Genomic DNA, 22,357 nt, shown 5'->3' on the forward strand with positions numbered 1-22,357 from the left:
ATCAAAAATATATATAAAATCCAAAAACAACTATTTTAATGTTTATCATTCGAATTTTTATATACGTATAAAATTGTATTAACACAGTAACTGAAAATAAAAAACAAAGCAATTACTTCTTTGAGTCGATGTCAAAAGTAAAACGTAACTTTTTTTATATTCCTGTTCTTCAAAAAAACAAAACAATTTCAAAATCAAATGGATTTAAAGACTGGTACGTTACGTTCGCGAGTGTTGGTTAATGCTCCGCTGTGTTACTATCCATTCGATAGCACTATCGATAACAATAAGTATTATTTGTGGTATTTTTTAGTAGTTGTTTGTATATTTCGTTTTTGTTATACGTTCCATTCAGTAGCGAAAATTGTGAAATTGTTTAATAAAATAAGAATTAATATGATTTTTGGCATTTGGCCCTGACAAAAATTATGCCTGTGTAATGCTAGAAAACATTTCCTTGTGTGTCATCAAAATCGAAATCGATTTGGAAACCAACGCAGGTAAATGACCTAAATTGTGCTACGAAAACGGAGACAAAGATTTTACATTGTTTTCCTTTTTGTTCAAGCAGAACAAGAAGGCGCTGTCTCTGCGGAGCATCCAACCAATCCGCGTGTGCAAAAGGAGCGCGAACGCGATCGTGGACTTCGTCAGGCACGCGAAATCATAATTGAGACATATTCAAATAAACGTTGGACTAAGGAACCAAGCGAATCGAACGAGTTGAAAAAAATGAATTGGGCCTCTGCACTCCAGCAGCATACCAATAGCCCAACAGCTGGCAGTTCACGCGAGACGACGCCACGTGGAGGCGGTGAGGAATCACAAGCAACTGCCTCTAACTTTCCACAAGAAATTGGCTACTTCTCCGGCAATCCCATTGTGGAGGTAACAAAAGGAATCATACATCTTTACAAAAAGAAGTGCGTACCAAAATTGCGCTGAAACAATAACAACTGTTATATATGTCTGTATATTCTATTTGGCAGCGAGCGCAAGGCTATCAAGGAGGCGCCTTCAAATCAACTCTGCCTCCTCGCTGTGCCAGCCACACTCAACTGCCACGATTTGCTCAATTTTATAGCGCCCTGTCATGCGGAGATTAAGCACGTATGCATCGTACGCGATGGCAGTCCCAATCAATTTATGGTGCTACTCGAGTAAGTCAAATGACTCTAATAGGAAATGTGTGTTGGCTAGCTTTGAGAACAACATTTTAATAACTGTTAGCTGTTACCCCTAGGCTTTATAGCTACCATTATCCTATTAGAATCATATATATAACTGTACTCCTGTGGATAAACTTTTTGTACAATGTATTCTACTTCAGGTTTCGTTCCAATGATTCTGCCTTAGAGTTCTATAACTCTTACAATGGATTGGCCTACAACTCCCTGGAGCCTGATTCGATCTGTCATGCGGTTTGGGTGTCACAGGTAGAGCGTGGAGAACATGGTTTACCACCTACTGGTCATACAGAACTGCCCACTTGTCCCGTTTGCTTGGAGCGCATGGACGAGAGCGTTGATGGTGTCTTAACGATTCTGTGCAATCATGCTTTCCATGCCAGCTGCCTGATGAAGTGGGGCGATTCCACTTGCCCGGTGTGTCGGCACGTGCAAACGCCGGAGCTAGTCGAGGATTCGGTCTGCATGGAGTGCGAGGGAACAGATTCGCTGTGGATATGCTTAATATGTGGCCATGTGGGCTGCGGAAGGTATCAAGGCGGCCATGCCGCAGCTCACTATCGCGCCACCAATCACACCTTTGCCATGCAGCTGGGTACATCGAGCGTGTGGGATTATGCCGGCGACAATTTCGTGCATCGTCTATTCCAAAACAAGTCGGATGGCAAGCTTGTTGCCTCGCAAACAGAAAAGGATGAGCGCGAAGAGAAAATCGACTCGATGCAAATGGAATTCACCTATTTGCTAACTTCACAACTAGACACGCAACGCAAATACTATGAGGAGCGTATGGAGCGCCTGGAGAAAGACTGGCAAGATTTTCAGAGCAATGCCAGCGCGACCAACTCAGAAATAAGTGAGCTGCAGCTGATGCAGCAGAGTTTGCTTAAGGAAAAACAGGGTCTGGAACGAAAGTTAGCGCATCATGCAAACAAGTAAGTCAATGGCAAATAAATAGATCTCTCCTAACACTCATTATTCTGCGTGCTTCATAGGCTCAAAGAGGTGCAAAAGCAGCTGACCGAGGAACGTGAGCTGTCCAAGGCCCTACAGGACAATCAAACATCCTGGCATTTGAAATACAAAAACCTAGAGCTACAATACAACGAATTCAAGCGCAACCATGAGAAAGAGGTCACAGATCTCAAGGAGCAGCTGCGCGATGTCATGTTCTTTCTGGACACGCAAGAGAAGATGGCCAATACCGAAATGTCGGGCGCCTCTATCACAGGTGTCACCGATAAGGAGCCTGCCACCACATCGCGCCGCGGCAACCGTCGCAAGAAATAGAATTATGCAAAAGCTTAAATTAAATATTAAAACAGTTGGAAGATTCAAATATGTCACAATAAAATTGGCTAAACAGCATTATGTAGCAAAAATCAATAGAAATTGAATCGAAACTCAAGCTTAAGTATCGCTTAATGCAAAAAAAACTCTATATGTGATTTTCTAAGTGAAGCAAAAAGCAAAAAAAAAATATATATAAATATACATCTATATGTTTTAAAGCTTATGTACTTAACGTTAAAGGCTATTCTACTTGTAGGGATTTTTATTATCTGAATGTGAGTTAACATTAAATAAAAATCAAGTATATATATATATTATATTTCAAAGTTTTAAATAATTTGTTTTTCTCACAGCTTTTCAGATAGATTGATCTATATTAAACATATAGCTTGAAAGCTGACTTATATTACATTTTTTATAGTTTTCCATAATTTCATTTCTTTTTTCACGTTAAAGTCTGATTTTTTAGACCGTTTCCGTATTATCATGATCCAGGTCCTACTTGCATTTTTTTCTCGTGAGCTTGATAAATTTTTGATCAACCTAAGTTCCATGGAAATAGTATTGTGTATTAATTTATTGTCATTATTTTTATTCATTGACTCTTGAAAAAATAATTTCTATATTCCCTGAAATATTTTTTAACCAACCCAATTTGAAATGAGACCTCGTTCAGCTTATGATCGATATGTCCTTGAAACTACCACCCATTATTTTCGATTTTAACGAACTAATTTAAATTGAAATTTACTGCTTGGGGCATTCGCTGCCACAGTGATAGGTCGGATCGGGGAGTTCCTTAACCGGGGAATCATCATGGTCTTGGAAGAGATCGAGCTTCTCCTTTACCTCATGCTCATTGCGCTCCACATTCATCAGGTAGCCGGCTATGAACCCGAACATATCCTGAGGCATGTGGAGATGCAGCTGAGCAAAGGCGCCCACTATGGTCTTGCCCATCTTCTCCTTCAATTCCTTGGTGGCGCCATCAACCGTCTCCATATTTTTGCCCTGTGGCAGCCATTCGTAATCCTTGAGGCAGCAGCATTCGCAGCTGACTTTCGGATCCGAGTCCTTCAAGAGCTGAAAGAACGGTTGCAGCTGTGTCTCGCAGTGCTTTAGATTGGCCACCTCCTTAACGAATCGTTTGTACATCTCGCAAACATCCCGCTCGCAGCGTGAGACAACAGTCGGATCCTGCGATAGAGCAGCCGTGCGCTTTATATAATCCACCGTATTCTCGTGAAAGGATTTGAACTTGCACTTCTCCTCACTGTAGGCGTGCAGACACTGTCTGGCGTACACTATGATGCTGTCTCGACGTTTGCGTATCTCCTCCGATCGCTTTGAATAGAAATGCTTTATTTCATCCAAATTAATGATCCGCTTGGTGAATTCCGCATGATCCTCATCAGGCTCACAAATTCGCGGCTTACTTCCTTTCTCCGTCAGCTTCTGCTTGACATCGGCGCACTTCGCATTATCCTTCTCAATCTTCCGCAGCTCCTCTTTCAGCTGTATCTCCAAGTTCTTCAGCTCCGTATTCAAACGCTTCACATCCTGATCATTGCATATGAGCGTGTTCAGCATCTCCCGCAAGCAGTTCTTGTGGGGATTAGGCAGCTCATCACCACAACCGGTCAGCATAACTTATCTTTTCAATATTATATAAAATATAGTTCATCTATGTCGTATGTTCAAATATCGAACGATTTTTTGTTGTGAATTGAATGGAATTATTTTAAAATTATGTTATGCATTATGATATGATACAAAAGCTTTGACATCCTTCAACTTTTAAAGTTGATTAATAAAAACAAGTTAACTCGGACTAAAGAAATATCATAAATATTTTGGTACTCACCATACGATCATCAATATGATAAAATATATATATATATTCAAAAGAATTCGTGTAATGAAAACTATATTTTTTATATATTTATTTATTTATATTTCATTTACATGGAAAGTTAATTTTGTTGCTTATCACTCGAACCGGTTCTACGCGAAATCGTCTCTGATATATGAGCAAATGTTTTGAAAGCAGAATACCAGTATAACCATCTACCAAATATTTTTAATAGTTTTACTTCCCCTTCTGCTGCTCGCTCTGTCTCTTCTTCTAACTGACATCAACTGACATTCAATCAATCATTTCTTGTATTTTACTTTTATGTTAGATGCCCTTAACGTGAGTATTTCAATTTGCGTATGATGTATGTAGCGCTGTTGGAAGCTGTCGTTTACTATAAAATATAATTGGTATATATGCTAAATATTCTTGATCAGATTAATTTTATTTCTATGATCTATGATCAGCGCAAGCAAATGCATAGCTGAAACAGTGTTTAAGTCCTTCTGTGAGTAAAATCAACATAGTATCATCATTTAAAATGGGACTCATTTTTTCATATTTTTTTCTTTTAAAAGCTCAATGTCCTTCTGTAAAGATTATATATGTGCACTCGCTCACGATGTGAAAAGACTTAATTGGTTTTATGCAATGCCTGACTTGATGTCCAGCTGCGTGTCTCTCATTCTGACAGTAGAAACCGAAACTACATGAAGAGTATTGAGGCTGAACACTACAAATTCAGATTTAGTTATATTAAGTTAAGTTATGTCCTTGTAAGTAGCCCTGAATTAACACAGATTGAACACACAAGTTGCACTGACTATTAATGAAGGAGATTCAATTTGAAGTATATATTTATACATAACATCAGAAATGTATTAAGATTAAATACCTTCTTCAATTGAAGCCGTCGCTAATTGGCGAAAAATATATCTTCCATTCGAACCAGCATTCAAGCCAGTTTCAAGTTCCATATATTTTTTAATTACATATATCTGTTTTTATTATTTCATAAAAAATTGTTGTATACGTTTTATGACTGGAAGAGTATTTGATTTTCGATTTCAATTTTTTATTTAAGCCGTCGATTGTTCATTGTGTTTACAAGCGCAACTTTTTTTGACTATTGGAACTGTCTTCTCTCCTCCTCCTACCCGTGTTCAAAAATGAGCCCGTCAAAAATTAATTTTGGCACAAGTTAACCAGTTTTATGTGAGGTCAGTCAATTCTATTGGCAGCTATTAAGCCGGGTCTGTAATTAACTAAATTAATTAAATTTGAACACAGCAAAAAGGTTTCTGATTCGCAACATTTGCCTATTTCTGCATACTTATTATTAAATTGTTTATTCACTTCTATTTTGACAATTTTTTCGTATAATTTTGTATAATTTTTGCATAATTTATTTAACGTTTGCTAATTAATTTTATAGTTGATAGTCTTTTTTGTTTTGTTTTATATTGTTATCTTTGGATGTCACAGCGCTTGATTGATTTTGTTCGACGACTTTGGAATTTCTGCCCATTAAAAAAGGCATTCGAAAGCGTTGGGAAAGCCGTTAAAGAATTTCTGAAAGCTTTTAGCATGCTATAATTAATATTATGAAGACTGTCATCTTAGCACTCAACTGACTATTTTTAAAACTGTATCAATCTGGATGATTGATAAAAAGCTAAACCTGAGGAGACAATGGTAAATGATTTAGTACAGTCTATCAAAAAAATATTAAGCTAAGGTTATTCTCTACAAGTCTTATTTATAGGTAAGCAGTACGAATCGTAATACTCTTTAAAAAACATTTTGTCTTGATGTGACAGTATCTCAAAAGTACAATAAGAATATGTTCCTTGGTCAATAAATTACATCATACATACACTTTCAGCTCAAATAAATTAAAATTTATTTCTAGATTATATATATATTTTACTAAATTAGTTTACTGACCAACGCTATCTAATTGTAAATTTAAATATGATTCCTTCAATCATTTTCGAAGTAGATTCCCAATTGAGTTTCATAAATGGCAGCTGTGTTGCTCCGTTGGAAATGACACAGAATGTCCTTTGGAAAAGAATTATAATAATTAGAATTATTGAACGTGACTAATGATCAAATATTGATTTAAGACTTTTACACAGCGTCACACAAAACATCACCAGGAGTCGAATATGTAAAACAGATAACGAATATCAGACCCAAGAGGTTTTCGAAAAAGAAGAGGCTCTGCGACAGTGCCCAATACAGTGTAGATCCTTGCTTCCCTGCTTTGCATAACTTTTCTACCTACAGAGGCAAAAAGAAAGCTGACCCAGAGAGATGCAGAGGAGCAGGGCGACTAAGAGCTTAAATTAGTTTAATATTTATTTAGTGAACCGATCCTCTGACTTAGTATATTAAAGTAAAATTCTATCTCGGATTCAAGTCTGACTCGCAGGACATATTTTATGTGCTACGCATTAAGGACTTTTTTGAATAATTTGCGTATTTTTCTATTTCTTTTTTTTAACCTATAGTAGAAGAGATGAAAAATGATGCTGACCCTGGCCGCGCACCCTTGACAAAGGGACTTGATCAAATATGCAAATGCGACGGATGGGCTGCACACAGATATCCTGCACAAGGATCACGCGTTCAACCCTTTGTCCGATCCGCGAACGTGTTGTGCATAAATTAAGAGCGCTTTTTTATCCCTTTGTGCGTGTTCACCCTTTGCCGAGCTGCTTCTTAAGCAGCTCCTTGGCATGGAAATGAGGCAAAAAAATCCGGATTCTTATTTTTTATGCGAGCTGTCTTCCTTGTGCGCTCTTCCATTATCCTTCAGGTCTGTGGGTAGTCTCTTAGTAGTAAAAAAAAAAAACAAAGTAAGCACAAAAAATCGTGGGAACATTTCTAGCGCCTAATATTCAAATGAGCCTGCGTTGCATACTTTTTTGGATAGCTGTATGTTTTTTTCTTGTCCTCGCAACCAAAAAAATCATCAGCCTGCGAGCGCATCCTTGCTGCATGCGCGCCTTTTATACAGCGCGTTAATTTTTTAACCCATTTTTTTTAAGGCTGCATTTTTTATGCTTGACTACAGAAAAAATCGTGTATAATTGGGTCTCGTTTTTCAGCGTTTTTTTAAAGGTTTTTTATACTGTCAAAGGAGACCCTTTGGAAATATGTTAAATTGCTGTGTGACAAGTTTTTTTTGCAGCACTTTCAATGAGTATTGTTAATTCGTTACTGTAAGTTTTTAGCTTAACGGGTCATTTTTACCCCCTTTCCTTATGCCTTTTTACAATTGAAAATGTATTTTTTTTTCTGTTTTTTGTGTATCACGAAAATGTTAATTAAATTTATGTTAGTGCGTCATTTTGGTTTGCTATCACGGAGTATAACAAACTGCGCAGTTTCCTAAAACACGATGGATTCCATTTTTATACAAAAAAAATGTTATCAAACAACCCAAAAGCCTCGAGCAGCTCTATAAATATTTGTATAAAGCTGTTTGTAAAATGCAAAAAAAAAGAGTTGGGGCTAAATAATTTGAACAAGTCCTAGATCAACATTAAATAATTAAAAGGCTTCTACTCTACATTTTCATATTATATTTATTTTAAATCGGATGCCAGCTTTTGATGCCAATAAAAAGTTTTCAACAAGAGTTAAAAAATAATTTATTAAGCAATTATTTTTAATAATATTTTTAAGAGAATTAAGTTTATTGAAATATATTAAAAAATGATTTTACTTGTATTCTTTCTCTTTTATTAATGCTAATATCATTTGCTTCACATATTCTTACTGAATATTTTCAGTAATAAATTTATTATTTAATACAATAAAAACCTATAAATTGTCTTTTATATAAATAAAGTGTCTTTTCTATAAATAAAATCCTAGAAGATATAAACAAAGTTATGAACAAATTCTCAGCCCTAAAAAATGTTCACACTTCGCTCACTTCTTGAGTAACATTTGAAGTTTAACAAACAAGTTAGTTGATTTAAAATTAATTATATCAATGCTCTTCATTCTAAAAGCTAAAGACAATAAATGAGGTAGGACATGGACAAAATTTATTTTTCAAATACACAAAATGTTGAAATTCACGAAAATCGCTTGAATTCAGGCATAGTTATCCAAACTAGAAATGTGTAATCGAAGGTATTTGTTAATTTGGTTATTATTTTATCTATTTATAAGTGAGTAGCCAGGATGTTAAGGTGTCTCGGGCTGTAAATAAATCAAATGCTTATGCAAAAATCCAAGAATATGAAGAGTGATTTGAGAAGACTCTGGCTTAGACTACGCGTAACAACTCCATTATAAAGCGTGTTACTGGTGCAAAGTGTGTATTGTGTTCTCACTAAATAAATACCCTAAATAGAGATCCTTAAATACAATCATTTTTATGACTTTTTGAAAGAAGCACCATTTTTATGCTTTTTCCATACTCAAGCGAAGTTAAATGACCTACACACTTTGTTGGTAAAACATCTCTAAAGTTAAAATAATATAATATTTATTTTATGCACAATATTCTTGAATACTCCCTGACGGGCTTAAAATGAAAGAGCATGTATTTAGAATAAAGATGCGACCAATAGACTTCGCTTACAATAAATCCAAACAGTTAAATTAACAACCTAATTCAAAAAGATGATTAACGCAGCATAACAATAGGTGGAAATAAGTAATCCAATAAAGTTCAATAGTTGATTGTTACACTAACAGCATTTAAATATTTGTAGTTGCTTTTAAAAGACAGGTACAGGGAAGCAGGGAAATATTTGTTGATGTCCATAAGCAAACGTGAATCATAATAGCTTTTTAGGAAACTAGAAAAAAAGCCATTTAGAGCTGTGCATCTTATTTGAATATACAAAATAGTTAAGGTAAAGTCTGTTAGAGCTTTAATACTTGTTTCGGGCATAAACCATTTGCAATTTACCTATTAAGTATTTCTATTAACTTAAGAATGTCTTTTGCCAATAAGCGCTTTTTGCATTAGATAAATATGATATGATAGTGAGGTGACTTCTTCCCTTCAATCTCTCATCAGACCAATGAATGAGGAATTTCTAATAGTCCACTTAGCATTGTTTCGCTGTATGGCATTTATTCTCTCTTTTCTAATTCCATTTGGGATTTACGTCGGGTTCTATTGGATATTAGAAGATCATCGAGAACCTTTTGCTAATCAATGCAAACTCTCATCAAGCATCTAATTAAAAGTCCACAAATTTCGCAATATGACATTGATAGACACGAATAACATATCAATCCGATCGCTAATCAGTGGCCCTCTAACAATAAATACAAGGGAAGTTCTGCGCAAACAACGCCACAAACCGAAAAAACCTCAGCAATTACACCCATTGTATAAGGTGCAACCGAGGCAGACAAAAGTGTGCAAAAATAAGGGTTCGAATATTTCAATCCCATAATAGAGAAAAATCGCATCAAATTTCACAATATCGCACCTTATTAGAGTCCCACAAAGAGTTGAATGGCACAGATACAAATAGAGAACAAAGATGATAGCGAAACCAATATATGCAAAAAAAAAACAGTTGGTAAAGAATAGGAATATGAATCGCTGAATGGCAACAAAAAGGCGCACACAGCCAACAAGAAGTTATGGGAAAAACATACACACCTCTCCTCTTGTGCCTTTCTCTTTTAACTGTCTATACCGAGGCGAACTGGGCTAATCGCAGCACCCCACTCAATATATTGTGCGCATTGTGTAATAATTTCATAAATAGTTTATCCAAAGAATCGCTGAATGGCGACTAAATGCTAGGGTTACATTTTGCCCGCACAAGCCGGCTTCACACGCAAGGACTCGAGAACCGAGAATCGAGAGCCGAGATTCTCGAGCTCCTTTTCTTATGCTAAACTCAATTCAACTCTGAGGGTTGCACGACCCCTGAGTACCCAGAGCATAGTCATTCCGTTACTCTGTGTAAGCAATTTTGCTTGTGTGTTTTGATTATGTCTGGAGTTTAGAAACCATAAATCTATTGATGGCATTGATGCCGCCTTTCTGCAGCATCAAATTATCTCCTGCCATTGAAATTCCATACACACAATATTCAAATCGAAACAATTCACATTTGCATAATGCCTCTGGCTAAAGGGATGCATTGCAACCCAAAATTACTATTCCCGTTCTGTACTAGATTTGTGCATTTTGAGAACTTGGACTTTCTAGCTCTCATCCTTATATGTCTCACACTTACAAACACTTTCCAACTCACTTTCAATTATATTTTCTTATTTGTTTTTTTTTTATATACATATACTGTTGCTTAATTTTATTTTTAGCATATATATAATTTTTAATCAACCAATTTTTAAGCGTGATTTCTTTGTCAAATGTTTTAAGCTATTATTATTGCTTAAAAGATTTCATGCCCTAGACCTGCCCCACAGAAATAGATAAATCTGTAAAGCAGGTAAATATATGGATTGATCTCATTGGAGCCCAAGACATCCGGCTAAGTAAAAAATTTGTTTATTGTCTAGTATAAATTAAAAAAAAAAACGTTTTAAACGAGGTAAATCTAAGATAAGTAACACTATCTCTTTCACTTTATCTAAATAAACAAAATTGTAATAATATTTAGTATCTGATTTATTTAAAAGAACAACAAAGTTTTTAAAATTTGTTATCTTATATTATATTTTTATATTCAATATATATCTTCTTCGTTTTTTTCCTGTGTACAGTCTTAGAATCTTGGCAGATGCCACACATTTTTTATCAACTCATTCCTGACCTCAGGCACTGCATTCTAATTATCATATCGATCAAAGCCAGCCAAAAAAAAATTGACAGTGAGTAGTGAAAGAGTCCTGTGCCCTGGCAGATCCTCAGCCAGCATTTTTCTCATAGTTAACATAACAAAGGCCGTGATGATGCAACCAAAAGGAAAAGCCTCGTGATGATTTCAGCACCCCAGAAACTGAAAGATCAGGCAAACAAAAGACATTTGCTTCAGATATGGCAGATAGCAGAAACAGAGCCCAACAATCCCTTGATCATTAGTGCATTTATAATAATGTATATTGATATGCTAATCAATGACTAGTCCCAAAGTCGAATGCTTCGTTGCGTTTATGATCGATGCGATCGCGAGTTGCCAAAAAAAAACATTTCAAATCATTTATCAATTAAATTATTGGCAAACATTGCGTAGCGCCCTCGATATAAAGAGATCGCACTTCAGATAGAGAGAGAGAGAGAGAGAGGGTTGCACAAACAATTGGCAAATTTCCCTTTTCTTCTCTTTGCGTATTCGCACAATCTGCCAAATGATCGATTATAGATCGATGTATCGCCATTGTCTAGAGATTTTTGTTTCGGTTGCTTTTTCTTTATTTTTTTTCTTTTCATTTTTGTGGTGTGTTGCCAATTCTGTGTCGTTCGCTCTTTTGTGTGCCGATCTTTGACGGGTTTAGCGATGATTTGTTGGTTTATTGTCGGCAATCCTTAGAGAAGGGCTGGCTTTTCTTTGCCAAAAAAATAAGAAAAGAGTAAAGTACAAAGGATCACACTCGTGCCCAAATGCTTAACAAATATCCCTAAATGTACTTTGTTTACGGCAAACAGACAATTGGCCAAACCCTTTGATAGCCCCTCATTGACTTCTAGTGGGCGCACTATAACTGCTTCTACTACCTCAATTATGGGATGCGATTCGCTATTTATCCGATTTTATCGAGCTCACCAAAGACACTCATCTTTATGTGTCCATAAAGTTTTTATTTCGCCTATTTTATTGCTCGTTTTTGCTTTTATTTGCCTATGTTTACTTTTATTTTTATGTACATTCAACGCCATTTGCGTGAAACACCTGTTAAGTTCTAAAACTGGTTTTAATGTGTTCGCAGTTTTTATTTTCTGTGCTGGGGCTTGTGTTTAGGCTCATCAAAGTCGGCATGAAATTGATTTAAGATGTATTTTTTAATTTTGTATGCATATTAAGAATATGTAATATATATAAATATATTTATATATATATATATATATATATATATATATATATATATATATATATATATATATATATATGTCAATTATTACTATATACACATATATTAAAACCGAATAATTGATTTGAAGATTTTCGCGTAACAAACGCTTATTTTTGACTTTTAATTTTCATCTAGTTAAAGCCACGTCTATGTTGTTGTGTTTGATCTGGAAACTGGTTTTTACGATGTGTGAACCGATAATTTAGGATTCGTAGCGCTACTTCATGAAATTGTTTTAGTTGGCTAAGTTTAAATGGGTTTTTATTTACTTATATTGCTTTTATATTTACAAACATATAAATTTCTATTAAAAAACAATATTTATGTTTTCTGTTGGGATTCTACATTTCAATATTTTGACATTTTAGACAGAATTAAATTTTTATAACTCCTCCACCTTCTTCTGAAAATATGGCAGGCCTTACACATTTTTATATTAAAGTTTTATTTCTTAAGTAGATTCAACTTTTATCTGTCGTATTGTGTTTGAAAGCCAAATGGACTACTTTAAGGATATAAAAGATTGAATTGGTTTTTAGCAATGTTTGGAATTCTGCATGAGCTTAATGCAAACTAGAGACTCGTGTGCTTTTCAATGCGCCCATTGGCGCCGTGAAATACAACATCTTTTAAAGCCTTACAACTGAGACTGCAATATTTGACAAGGGGATTACTATTCGCATCGTCAACCAGAAAAAACTTTAATTTATACATATCTTCCGCAGATGTTTTAATTTAATAGGCTGTTGTTGGATTTAGACAGTGTATTATGCAGTTACATTCATACCACCATATCATAGAATTTACTATTAAATTCTCAAATTTACTTTCAATCTTTTTCTCCACTGACTCTAGCCACGTTGAACGAGCAAAATCTTAAAAACTTTAAGCGACGCTGCGAGAACCTTTTAGGTACTCGTTTTTCAAGTGAGCTGTTGTAGCCATAAGTTGAAATTCGTGATGTGCTGGTAGTTCTCTATAAACAGCTTGTCGCTGCTATAAAAACGGGCACGAAAATAACCAGAAATTAAGGAAATTTATATCTATGCCGAGACCTTAATACACTCATGCAGTCCATATAATCTACAAATTAATTCAAATATTTATACGATTTACATTTTGTCTATAATATAATATATATATAAATATAATACCCAGTTATTTGGTAAATGTAAAAACAAAGAACTTATGTAATAATACACTTAAATCTCTAATATAAAATAATTTACTTTCTTAAATATTTTATACCTTGAATGAAGGATGGCGTGGCAGACGTATAAATAGTCTTGATAGGTCAACTATCTGAGTCAATCTATTATATATATTATATATATATTATATATATTCTTGAATTGGAATGGTAGTGTTTTAGCAAATACACACATATGAATGTCATACGACGCTCTGAAAATGCGGCTAGGAAAATATATGTAAAAGATACGCTAATCAGCAATGTGTACAAGCGTCAGGGTATCTTCTAGTCGGGCAGTCCCGACTAGATCACTCTTACTTGTTTTCAGATGCGATGATTAAATAAAATACTACATACAAGAACATAACAAAAAATCATCAGTTTTGCGTAATTAAGTGTTTAATGCATTTGTATTTCTCACATCCGTTTCGATGTTGAAGCAAATATTATAATATCTAAATTTAACTCGAATCAATGAATGTCCACATATTCAAATTTTAACTTGGGTCAGGCAATAGTATCATTAATCTTCGAAATGCGACGTCAATCGAAGGTAGCAGCAGCTGTTTGACGATTTCAATTTCTTTGCTTCTGAGGGTAATGCGAATATATGGAAGGACGCGAAATGTCGAACATCTGAGAACGTAAGTCTCTTGTGAGCATGTATAAGGTTTTCTACTCTCTAAGCGGATTATGTGCATTTGCTTCTACATCATCGCATCCTTTGATCCTTGTTGACAAATTTTAAAGCTGCGGTGTCTGGGCCTTTAAATTAGAATAAAATAGAAAGAGAATCCATAACATCTTTTACTTTTATAAATATTGTTCAATTTTTATTCATTACGTTTTTACATCATTTGCTTTAAATTAAGTTCATTTCCGCTTACATATCGCTTAAATATAAAAAATATCCTATACTTGATTTATACATACAAATTGTTGATTGTATTAACTACGTTGATACGTTGACTTGTACAGCACATTATTATTAATTATAATATGTACATTATTTATTTGTGGATATATAACTATCGCAGTACTTTGTACGGCACCTATGATACCCTATATATTATAGGTTGTTGTACAGGCTTACGAACTATCATAAACAAAAAACTGTTCGCAACTGGAAACGAAAGAATTTTCAAGTTGAATAGAGTTTTTTGTGTTTGTTTTTAACTTGCTTGTAAATATTGCTTATAGTTTAATTAAATATAAATAGTGAGTTCTAAAAGCTAAATGAAAAACCTGAGTTTGCTTTAAAAATAATTTTCAAGTAGTTTCTGTGCGGGGTATGTCTGCCAAAGCCTGGTTTGCTGTATGTATCTGTCACGTTATATAGGTATATTTTATTTGAGGCAGTGTGGAGTTCCTAAATCTGTGCATATGCTTCGATGTGGCAGCACAGTTGCCGACTTGGCTACAATGTGTTTTAGTCGTACTGTCCAGCTACATCGGAGTTGAATAGAGGAAACCAGACATCAACAGGTGACCCTTCTTTAAATCAGCCCAAGCTAAGCCTAACTTAACTTTAACTTAACTTAAGCTGCATTCGCTGTCATCGTAGCTGTGGTTCTTTTGGCTGCCTTTTATGGCCAATCGCCCGATACTATTGGGCCTTCTCCTTGGCCACGGTACTGAGACCCAAAGCCAAATGATCGCTGGGCAGAAGGCCTGCGCCCGGTTGATGGGCATAGTTGCGTATCTGATGAAGTGAGATTAGCTGAGTGGGGAAGGCGGCGGCGGCAGCAGCAGCAGCTGCATTCTGCTGATACAGGTAGGCGGCAGTAGCTGATGGTGGTGCTCGATGCTGTTGCAAATGCGTGGGCGGTGGTGCAACAGTGGCGCTCAGCGGAGTAAAGGCAGAGGTACCCGGTCCGGGTGAATGAGCATGCGTCGCATGTTGCTGCTGCTGCTGATGCTGCTGTTGCTGCTGTTGCTGTTGTATATGATGCTGTGGCGTACTCTGACGCAACACTAGATCCTCGCCAGCTTCGTCATGAGGGCTGTGCGAGTGACCAGGCGTATCTCCACCGCCATTGGCCAAACGTTGATGATGCTGCTGTAGCAGTTCCTGCTGCTGTTGCTGTTGTTGCTGCTGCTGATGCTGTTGTAGTGTCGCAAAGTTGGCATAGGAACTGCTATTAGCTTGCGGCAACTGCTGCTGTATGGCCTCGGCCAGCGTGGCGGCGGCACTATCAACGCCCATTTTAGCCCAATACGCGGCATTAGCATCATTCATCGCCTGCCTTTGCAGATTCAGCCCAATGCCACCCGCTGGCACATGCTGTTGCAAATTGGAGGTCGGCGTCGTGTGTCGTTGTTGTTGTTTCTCGGCCTTTTCAGCATGTTTTTGCAAATGCTTTTGCAAATAGGTCTCCTGCGTGTAGGACTTGCCGCACAGCTGGCAAATGTGCGTCTTCAGATGCTTCGAGTCCTTGTGCTTGGGTATGTGTTCGAGCAGCGTTACCTCATCGCCGAAGCACTTGTAGCACGAGTTGCATTTGAACGGTTTGTCCGTCTGATGGCAGCGCGAATGCGACTGCAGATTAGACAACTGAGAGAAGGCCTTGGGGCACCCTGTATGCCGACATTTGTAAGGTTTGTCGCCCGTGTGCGTACGTATATGCTGCTGCAGGTGCGAGAGCTGCGTAAACTTGCGCTGGCAAATCTCGCAGCGGTACGGTTTGATGCCGAGATGGATGCGCGTATGCTGCGACAAGTAGGATGAGTTGGCAAAAGATTTACTGCATGAGGCGCATTTGTATGGCTTGGTCTGCTCCCCGCCTTGGCGCTGATCCTCGGGCGATGAGCCGTTGCTACCATTACTACCGCCTTGCTGCCGAGAAGGCGAACGACTCGGATCGTACTGCAATAAGAGAAGGCGGGAAAAAGTTCTCAATATAAATAATAGTCACAAAGAAGAATATGTAATAATATAGGATTAAAATTGTTAATATTAAATAAATTATAAATTCTCATTCGTTATATAAAATAAATAAAAAATCATAAGTAAAACATTTAGGTCTTGTATGACATTTGAACTGTTGCACATATTATAAATTGTAAGATTCTGAACAAGATTAGATAAAGCTAGAATATACAAGTATTTAACACGACAATCATTTATTAATTTTTTTTTAAATTATTTTCCAACAAAAAATCTTCTATGAACTAGAAATTAAAACTCAAAGCAAGTCATTTCCAATTTTTATTGTTCGAAATTTTGGGCTCAAATTGGAAATTAAAAACTTAACTTATCGTAAATATACATTACTTCAATGCTATTTCGTTTTTTTATGATTCATAATTATAAATCTGTCTTGTACACTCGTTGAAATTTATTTCTACTATATTAGATTATTTGCGAACTGGTTTAGATCTAAAGATCTTTAATCGATTGACTAAATATATATCATATATTATATATTATATATTATATATTATATATTATATATTATATATTATATATTATATATTATATATTATATATTATATATTATATATTATATATTATATATTATATATTATATATTATATATTATATATTATATATTATATATTATATATTATATATAAATTAAATTCAAAGATGAATTAGTCATGATCGTTAAGCACTCACCTTTTGCTCCTGGTGTTCGCTGAGCTGAGTAGGGGTTGGCGGCGAGCTTGGAGCACTGTAGTTGCCCTTTAGCTGCGGCTGATGAAGCAACTGCTGTTGTTGCTGTTGCTGCTGCTGCTGCTCGGGATCATGCTGATGAGATTGCTGATGCTGCTGTTGCGGTTGCTGCTGTTGCTGTTGGTCGATAAGTATTTGCTGCTGTTGCACCAGTCCGTTCTTACGTGAGTAGTCCAAACGTTCAACGTTCTGACGAAACTCGCTGATGTTGAAGGGCTTGTAGTCATGGACTAGCTGCTGCTGAGTGAGATGACTAAGCGTGCGCAGCTGATCAATTGATCGATGCAGATGATAGTCGCCACCAGCGCCGAGGGCAGCGCCGTTCGGCGTCGTCGTTGGCAATTCGGCAGCCATAAGCGGCTGCCCGCCTAGGTTCAGCGGTCGATAGGCGATCGTACGAGCGTCCAGATTGTGGCCTTTTCAAAAGCAAGCGCTTTAACAGAGATTGGAGAGAAAGAGAGCGTAACCGAGCCGGGCAACGATTGCAACTAAAATGAAATCGAAACGCGGCTTACACAACTTCTTGGCTTATTCTCTTTTTTTGTCGTTTGGATTTTATGCTGAAAATACAGAAATATTGTAAATGTTATTTAGGCTTCCGTCGCAAATTTCTGTAGAGTCAACAGAACTGTTAAACTACTTTTTCCATTTGGCTTTCGCTTTACTTTATTTTTTCTTTTACAAATAGTTGGCAATTTTTTTAAGACTTTTTTACATAAATTTAACATAAATGTGCATGAATTAATTAATTGTTTATGAATTAAACGTGCAATAAATAAAACAAAACTTTGCAAGCAAAGCACTGAAAAAACAATGCCAAAAAAACACAAGATAAACAAAAAAGGCGCTTGTGCAAAGCAAAAAAGCCGATGTGACAACACAACATTTCATTTATATGAAAAATGCAAAAAGAACAAGTAAGAACGTTGTAGTCGGGTACAGTCGTCCACACAATACCCGTTCACGATTTCAAATAAACAATGGGCTCTACTTCTAGAGCAGCCAACGGCGGTCAACCTGAAAGGCTGTGAGATTATATAGTTTTTCCAGTAGGAGCATCTATGTTACATAAACTCGACATTACTTCACGAGTATACATTAAAAATTTCAAGTCTTTATTTTCAATGGCGACAAAATGATTTGCGCTTATACGGACTGACGGACGAATAGCAAGAAGAACATGGCACAAAACCCATATACTCTTTTCTATACTGAACAAGAACCAAGAAAAACCTAAATTTGTTCTCTATTTTTTGTGCACTCTGTAAGAAAGAGCCGGGAGGCCAGCTAAGAGTCAGGGGCGCCAGTGGAACGTGTCAATCACCTCGAGAACTGAAGAACACAGAACAAACCTCTTTGCAAAAATGGGGCAATTCGTAATCTGCCTCAAAGATGAGAGTCCCCAAAGCAGATGCTAAATAAAGAATAGACGAGAGGCACTTATCTGATTTGGAATACATTCAAGAATTGCAGAATAACAAAAGAATATTTCAAATTATTCTAAAGCAAACAAAATAAGAACGCTCTAGTCGGAGCAACTCACTAGGAGATACCCTGAACATGCATGTATAGCTAGACTCTTTGATAATTTCAAGATTTTCAGGGTTTTGCGTGTATCTTAATCATATATAAAACATTATTACTATAAATTGTTCACTGACTATAGGCTGCTTACCCAGTTTCAATGGGTTCAAGGTTATAATTAACAGTAGTAGTAATGTTACATATATAAGAAAAGTGGAGTTCGAAAACGTTGTTTTTAATACATATGAAACAGAATAGATAACATTAGATATATTGTTTAATATTAAGAAAATTTTACTATTTTATTTCAAATAAATTATAAAAATAAAATTTCAAATATCTATTAAACAGGAAACCAAAAGTATGGCAAAAAAACAGATGTAGTTTGAACACTACAACTTATTAATGAACTACAAAATACTATAAATTAATTTTTATGATTTGCACAGTTTATAAATAAAAAAATTTCAATTGGCTACATTTTTGAGAAACACAAAAAATAACTGTCATCTATGAAAGACTTTTCGTTTTTGTATGAAGATTATACAAACTTTATAGAGGTATAAAAAAGTTGTTGATCATCATATAGATCATTGAATAGCATTTTTTGAAAACTATAAATATTTAAGAGTTAAATATTTATATACATATATAATTTAATACATAGATATTAAGCAATCTTTTAAAGTTTTCACTAAGGCCCCTAGAACGAACTGGATGATTTGTATATTGCATAGACAAAAGTTTATGTTATGTGTACTGCAATGTATTAATAGTAGTAGTATTGACTAATTCTTAATAAATAAACGAATATTTATGATATCAATATATTACGATATCACTGCTAAGAGGAAATATTGGTTTCCTCGTATCGGAAGTTATGTATTTATTTATTTAGAATATGTTATGACTTAAATATTAAACTAACTTTTTTATTAAAATTTCTAAGTAAAAGACAAAAAGAGTTAGTGCAGCGAAAACAAGTTAATAGATGTATGACAATGTATTTATATACATATAAGAATTTTGTGTATGTATGTATGAGTAAAGTTAAAGATGTCAGATAATCGAAGTAGGTAAATCAAAATATATAGCATTTTAAATCATAAATAAACTGCAATTAAATATACTCGAAATCATTATATATTGATCAATGTTAATAAAAAAGATCATAAGCATAAAAAGATTAATATATGCCAGCTCTTTAATTGAAACACGCTTCTTGACCCATAAACAAAAATGAGTGAGCATTTGTAAACAAAAAGCTGTCACAGGTGTTTGCCCGCCGAATTTTTACGTGTGTTTCCCTCGTTTTTGTATTTTTTCCATTTTTTTGTTTTATAAAAAAAAATCAATAAAAAGAAAAACATCTGAATTGGCGCGCGCCGCATCGAAATAAATTGAATTGAGTTATTAAATCGGTCTGAGAGAATGAAGGAAAGAGATAGAGAGTGAGTGGTGAAGCGCCGCACAAGAGTGGGAGAATGAGTGACACACATACAGGCAGACCACAGACGCAGTGCGTAGCTGTTTTGTTGTCGTTGCTGGCGCTGCTGCGCAGTTGACGTCAGAAGCAGATTTTTTGTGTTTCTTTTGATTTTTTTCTTAAAACATTTTTATAGCTCGCTGGTCAAAAAAACCGGTTGTTGTTGTGTTTTTTTTCTGTTGACGTTGGTCCATCAGTTGAACAGTAGGCCGTTGAGCACAGAGTAAATGCTAAAGGGAAACGGTACAGAGGATGCTCTAGTCTAGTCTAGTTTAGCTAGCTGACCCTGCAGTGGCTGAGGGATAGGCGCTAGACTGCGGTTCATTTATATATCTTAAAACGAAAAATAAACTGCCGCAGATTACTTTTCTTATTTGTTGAAAGTGGCGTCAAACAAATAAACATACACCCATACAATGCAACGACTACAGCTGAAGATGGAATCACTCAGGCGGCCCCAAAGCACGCTAACGCCAACGTTGCTGTTCATAAGCATACATATGTATGTATAAAAAATAGGTATACACAAAAAAAATTTAACGAACATACACACAAAACATTCAAGCATACACACACGTACTCACACAATGTACAAAAAACGAATCAACGAAAATTAATTGAGCGCGAGCAGCGACCGCAGCTGAACAGCATAAGAGAGCAAGAGGGAGAGTGAGAGCGCGCGAGCGAGTGAGCAACATAAACAAATGAAGAGCCGGACAGAAGCAAGCTGCAAAAAAAAACGGAATAAAAGCTTGGAGTGCTAAGCAAATAAACGAAAAAAGGCTGGTGGGGGCGACATGTGCAAAAAAAAAAAGAAAAAATATGCTGAGAGCGAGAGCAAAAACAGGAGATAAAAAAGACGACACAAACCGCCACCGAATGAATGGCACATAAAGAAGTCAAACAATGACCAGGGCGGGTGGGTAAATATTGGCAGCCGTTGTTGCACAGTATTACAATTCTGTTTGCACATGAACAAATGTTTTGATGATATGTTATTGTGGTGTCCAAGCACCACAAGTGATGAAAATGTTTTGCTGCTACGGATTTTAAATATTTTGGATAAATTCTTTGTTATTTTAAATAAACTGCTTCTCCCGAGATCTTTATACAATAGATTATTAGATGAATCATAGTTGCTGAAATAATAATCAAAATTAAAACGGTTATAAAGTATGTTATTTCATAACAAACTATTTTTTAGAAACTCTTTTTTTTTAAGATAAAAAAATTTTACCACTGTCAAAAATTTCATACATAAAAATCTGCTATTTTGCTCAGAAATAAAAAAAAAAACATTTCCAAGAACTTACCAATTGGAAATAGCAGTTGTTATTGTTGTCTTCTCTTTTTGCGCGCGTTTCTGTTGATATTTTCGTAGTAAAAGCACGTGTTCTGCCTGACCTATTAGTGGGGAAGGAAGTGTGGCGACGAATATTTGCGTTGCCTCCCGCTATCCTTTCACAACTTCTCACCTTTTTGCGATTTTGTTTTCACCTTTCGTGCTGCATGCGAATAGAGCAATAATATTTAGGCGTGCAGATTTGATAATAGCCGTTACACTCATCGATTTAAAGATATTTGCGATATCTAGGTAAACAACTCCAAATACTTTTTTTTATAAATTTTGTCCATTTGCACTTTTTACGTTTTCTCTTACTAATTTCGAGTACACTAAGCACGCACTCACACAAATGCAGACTTGAGAGCTAAGGAAAAAATGGCCGCGCACGCCAAAAATATATACACACCAACACAAACTTGAGCGTGTGTGTTTGCACTTGTGCTGCCCTCTTTTTTGCAAAATTTGGCGCGAGTTAATTTTGGCGCCTTGATTAATTATAAATGATTAATGAAGGGAGATCACTCGTTTTACAGCATGCTAGTTTCGTTTCGTTAATATGATTTGTGCTTCGTTTTGCCCCTCGGTGTTTACATGCTGTGCGTACGCGAACAACAAATCACAACGGAAAATGCAAAAAGACGAGTACGAAGAAGAAGAACCGTTCAGTTCGGTGGCAAAAACTCGACTGAAAAAAATCACTCAACTTTTTTCGTGACATTGCAAGCGGAAAGCAGCTGTGAGCGTAAGTACCTGGGTGTGTGTGTGCTT

The 22,357-nt window shown here is 35.8% G+C and overlaps 3 protein-coding genes across 3 annotated transcripts; 1 reads left to right on the forward strand and 2 right to left on the reverse strand.

Annotated features, from left to right (window-relative positions):
- Positions 1-71: 71 nt before the first annotated feature.
- Positions 72-2,555, forward strand: LOC111597183 (BRCA1-associated protein). The gene is made up of 6 exons (XM_023311749.2): positions 72-214; positions 447-500; positions 572-923; positions 990-1,160; positions 1,331-2,122; positions 2,183-2,555. The coding sequence occupies exons 1-6, from the start codon at positions 199-201 to the stop codon at positions 2,475-2,477; spliced, it is 1,680 nt and encodes a 559-aa protein (XP_023167517.2). The 5' UTR covers positions 72-198; the 3' UTR covers positions 2,478-2,555.
- A 406-nt stretch (positions 2,556-2,961) lies between these two features.
- LOC111597188 lies at positions 2,962-4,228 on the reverse strand. Its single transcript, XM_023311758.2, has one exon. It carries the CDS (start codon positions 4,125-4,127, stop codon positions 3,228-3,230), a length of 900 nt encoding a protein of 299 aa, XP_023167526.2. The 5' UTR covers positions 4,128-4,228; the 3' UTR covers positions 2,962-3,227.
- A 10,207-nt stretch (positions 4,229-14,435) lies between these two features.
- LOC111597193 (zinc finger protein squeeze) lies at positions 14,436-22,280 on the reverse strand. Its single transcript, XM_023311763.2, has 3 exons — positions 21,558-22,280; positions 17,178-17,794; positions 14,436-16,424 (listed from the first exon to the last, which is right to left on the reverse strand). Exons 2-3 carry the CDS (start codon positions 17,586-17,588, stop codon positions 15,165-15,167), a joined length of 1,671 nt encoding a protein of 556 aa, XP_023167531.1. The 5' UTR covers positions 17,589-17,794; positions 21,558-22,280; the 3' UTR covers positions 14,436-15,164.
- Between the last annotated feature and the right edge of the window lie 77 nt (positions 22,281-22,357).

The sequence above is a fragment of the Drosophila hydei genome, unplaced genomic scaffold (genome assembly GCF_003285905.1).
Source record: "Drosophila hydei strain 15085-1641.00,03,60 unplaced genomic scaffold, DhydRS2 tig00008139-arrow-pilon, whole genome shotgun sequence".
NCBI lineage: Eukaryota > Metazoa > Arthropoda > Insecta > Diptera > Drosophilidae > Drosophila > Drosophila hydei.

Excerpts from the sequence above, each read along its gene's own strand:
- LOC111597193 (XM_023311763.2), bottom strand. The coding sequence starts at position 17,588 with ATGGCTGCCGAATTGCCAACGACGACGCCGAACGGCGCTGCCCTCGGC. Across the intron at positions 16,425-17,177 it reads GCGAACACCAGGAGCAAAAG|TACGATCCGAGTCGTTCGCC; the intron begins GTGAGTGCTTAA and ends CTCTTATTGCAG.
- LOC111597183 (XM_023311749.2), top strand. Across the intron at positions 924-989 it reads ATACATCTTTACAAAAAGAA|CGAGCGCAAGGCTATCAAGG; the intron begins GTGCGTACCAAA and ends TCTATTTGGCAG. Across the intron at positions 2,123-2,182 it reads TTAGCGCATCATGCAAACAA|GCTCAAAGAGGTGCAAAAGC; the intron begins GTAAGTCAATGG and ends CGTGCTTCATAG.
- LOC111597188 (XM_023311758.2), bottom strand. The coding sequence starts at position 4,127 with ATGCTGACCGGTTGTGGTGATGAGCTGCCTAATCCCCACAAGAACTGC.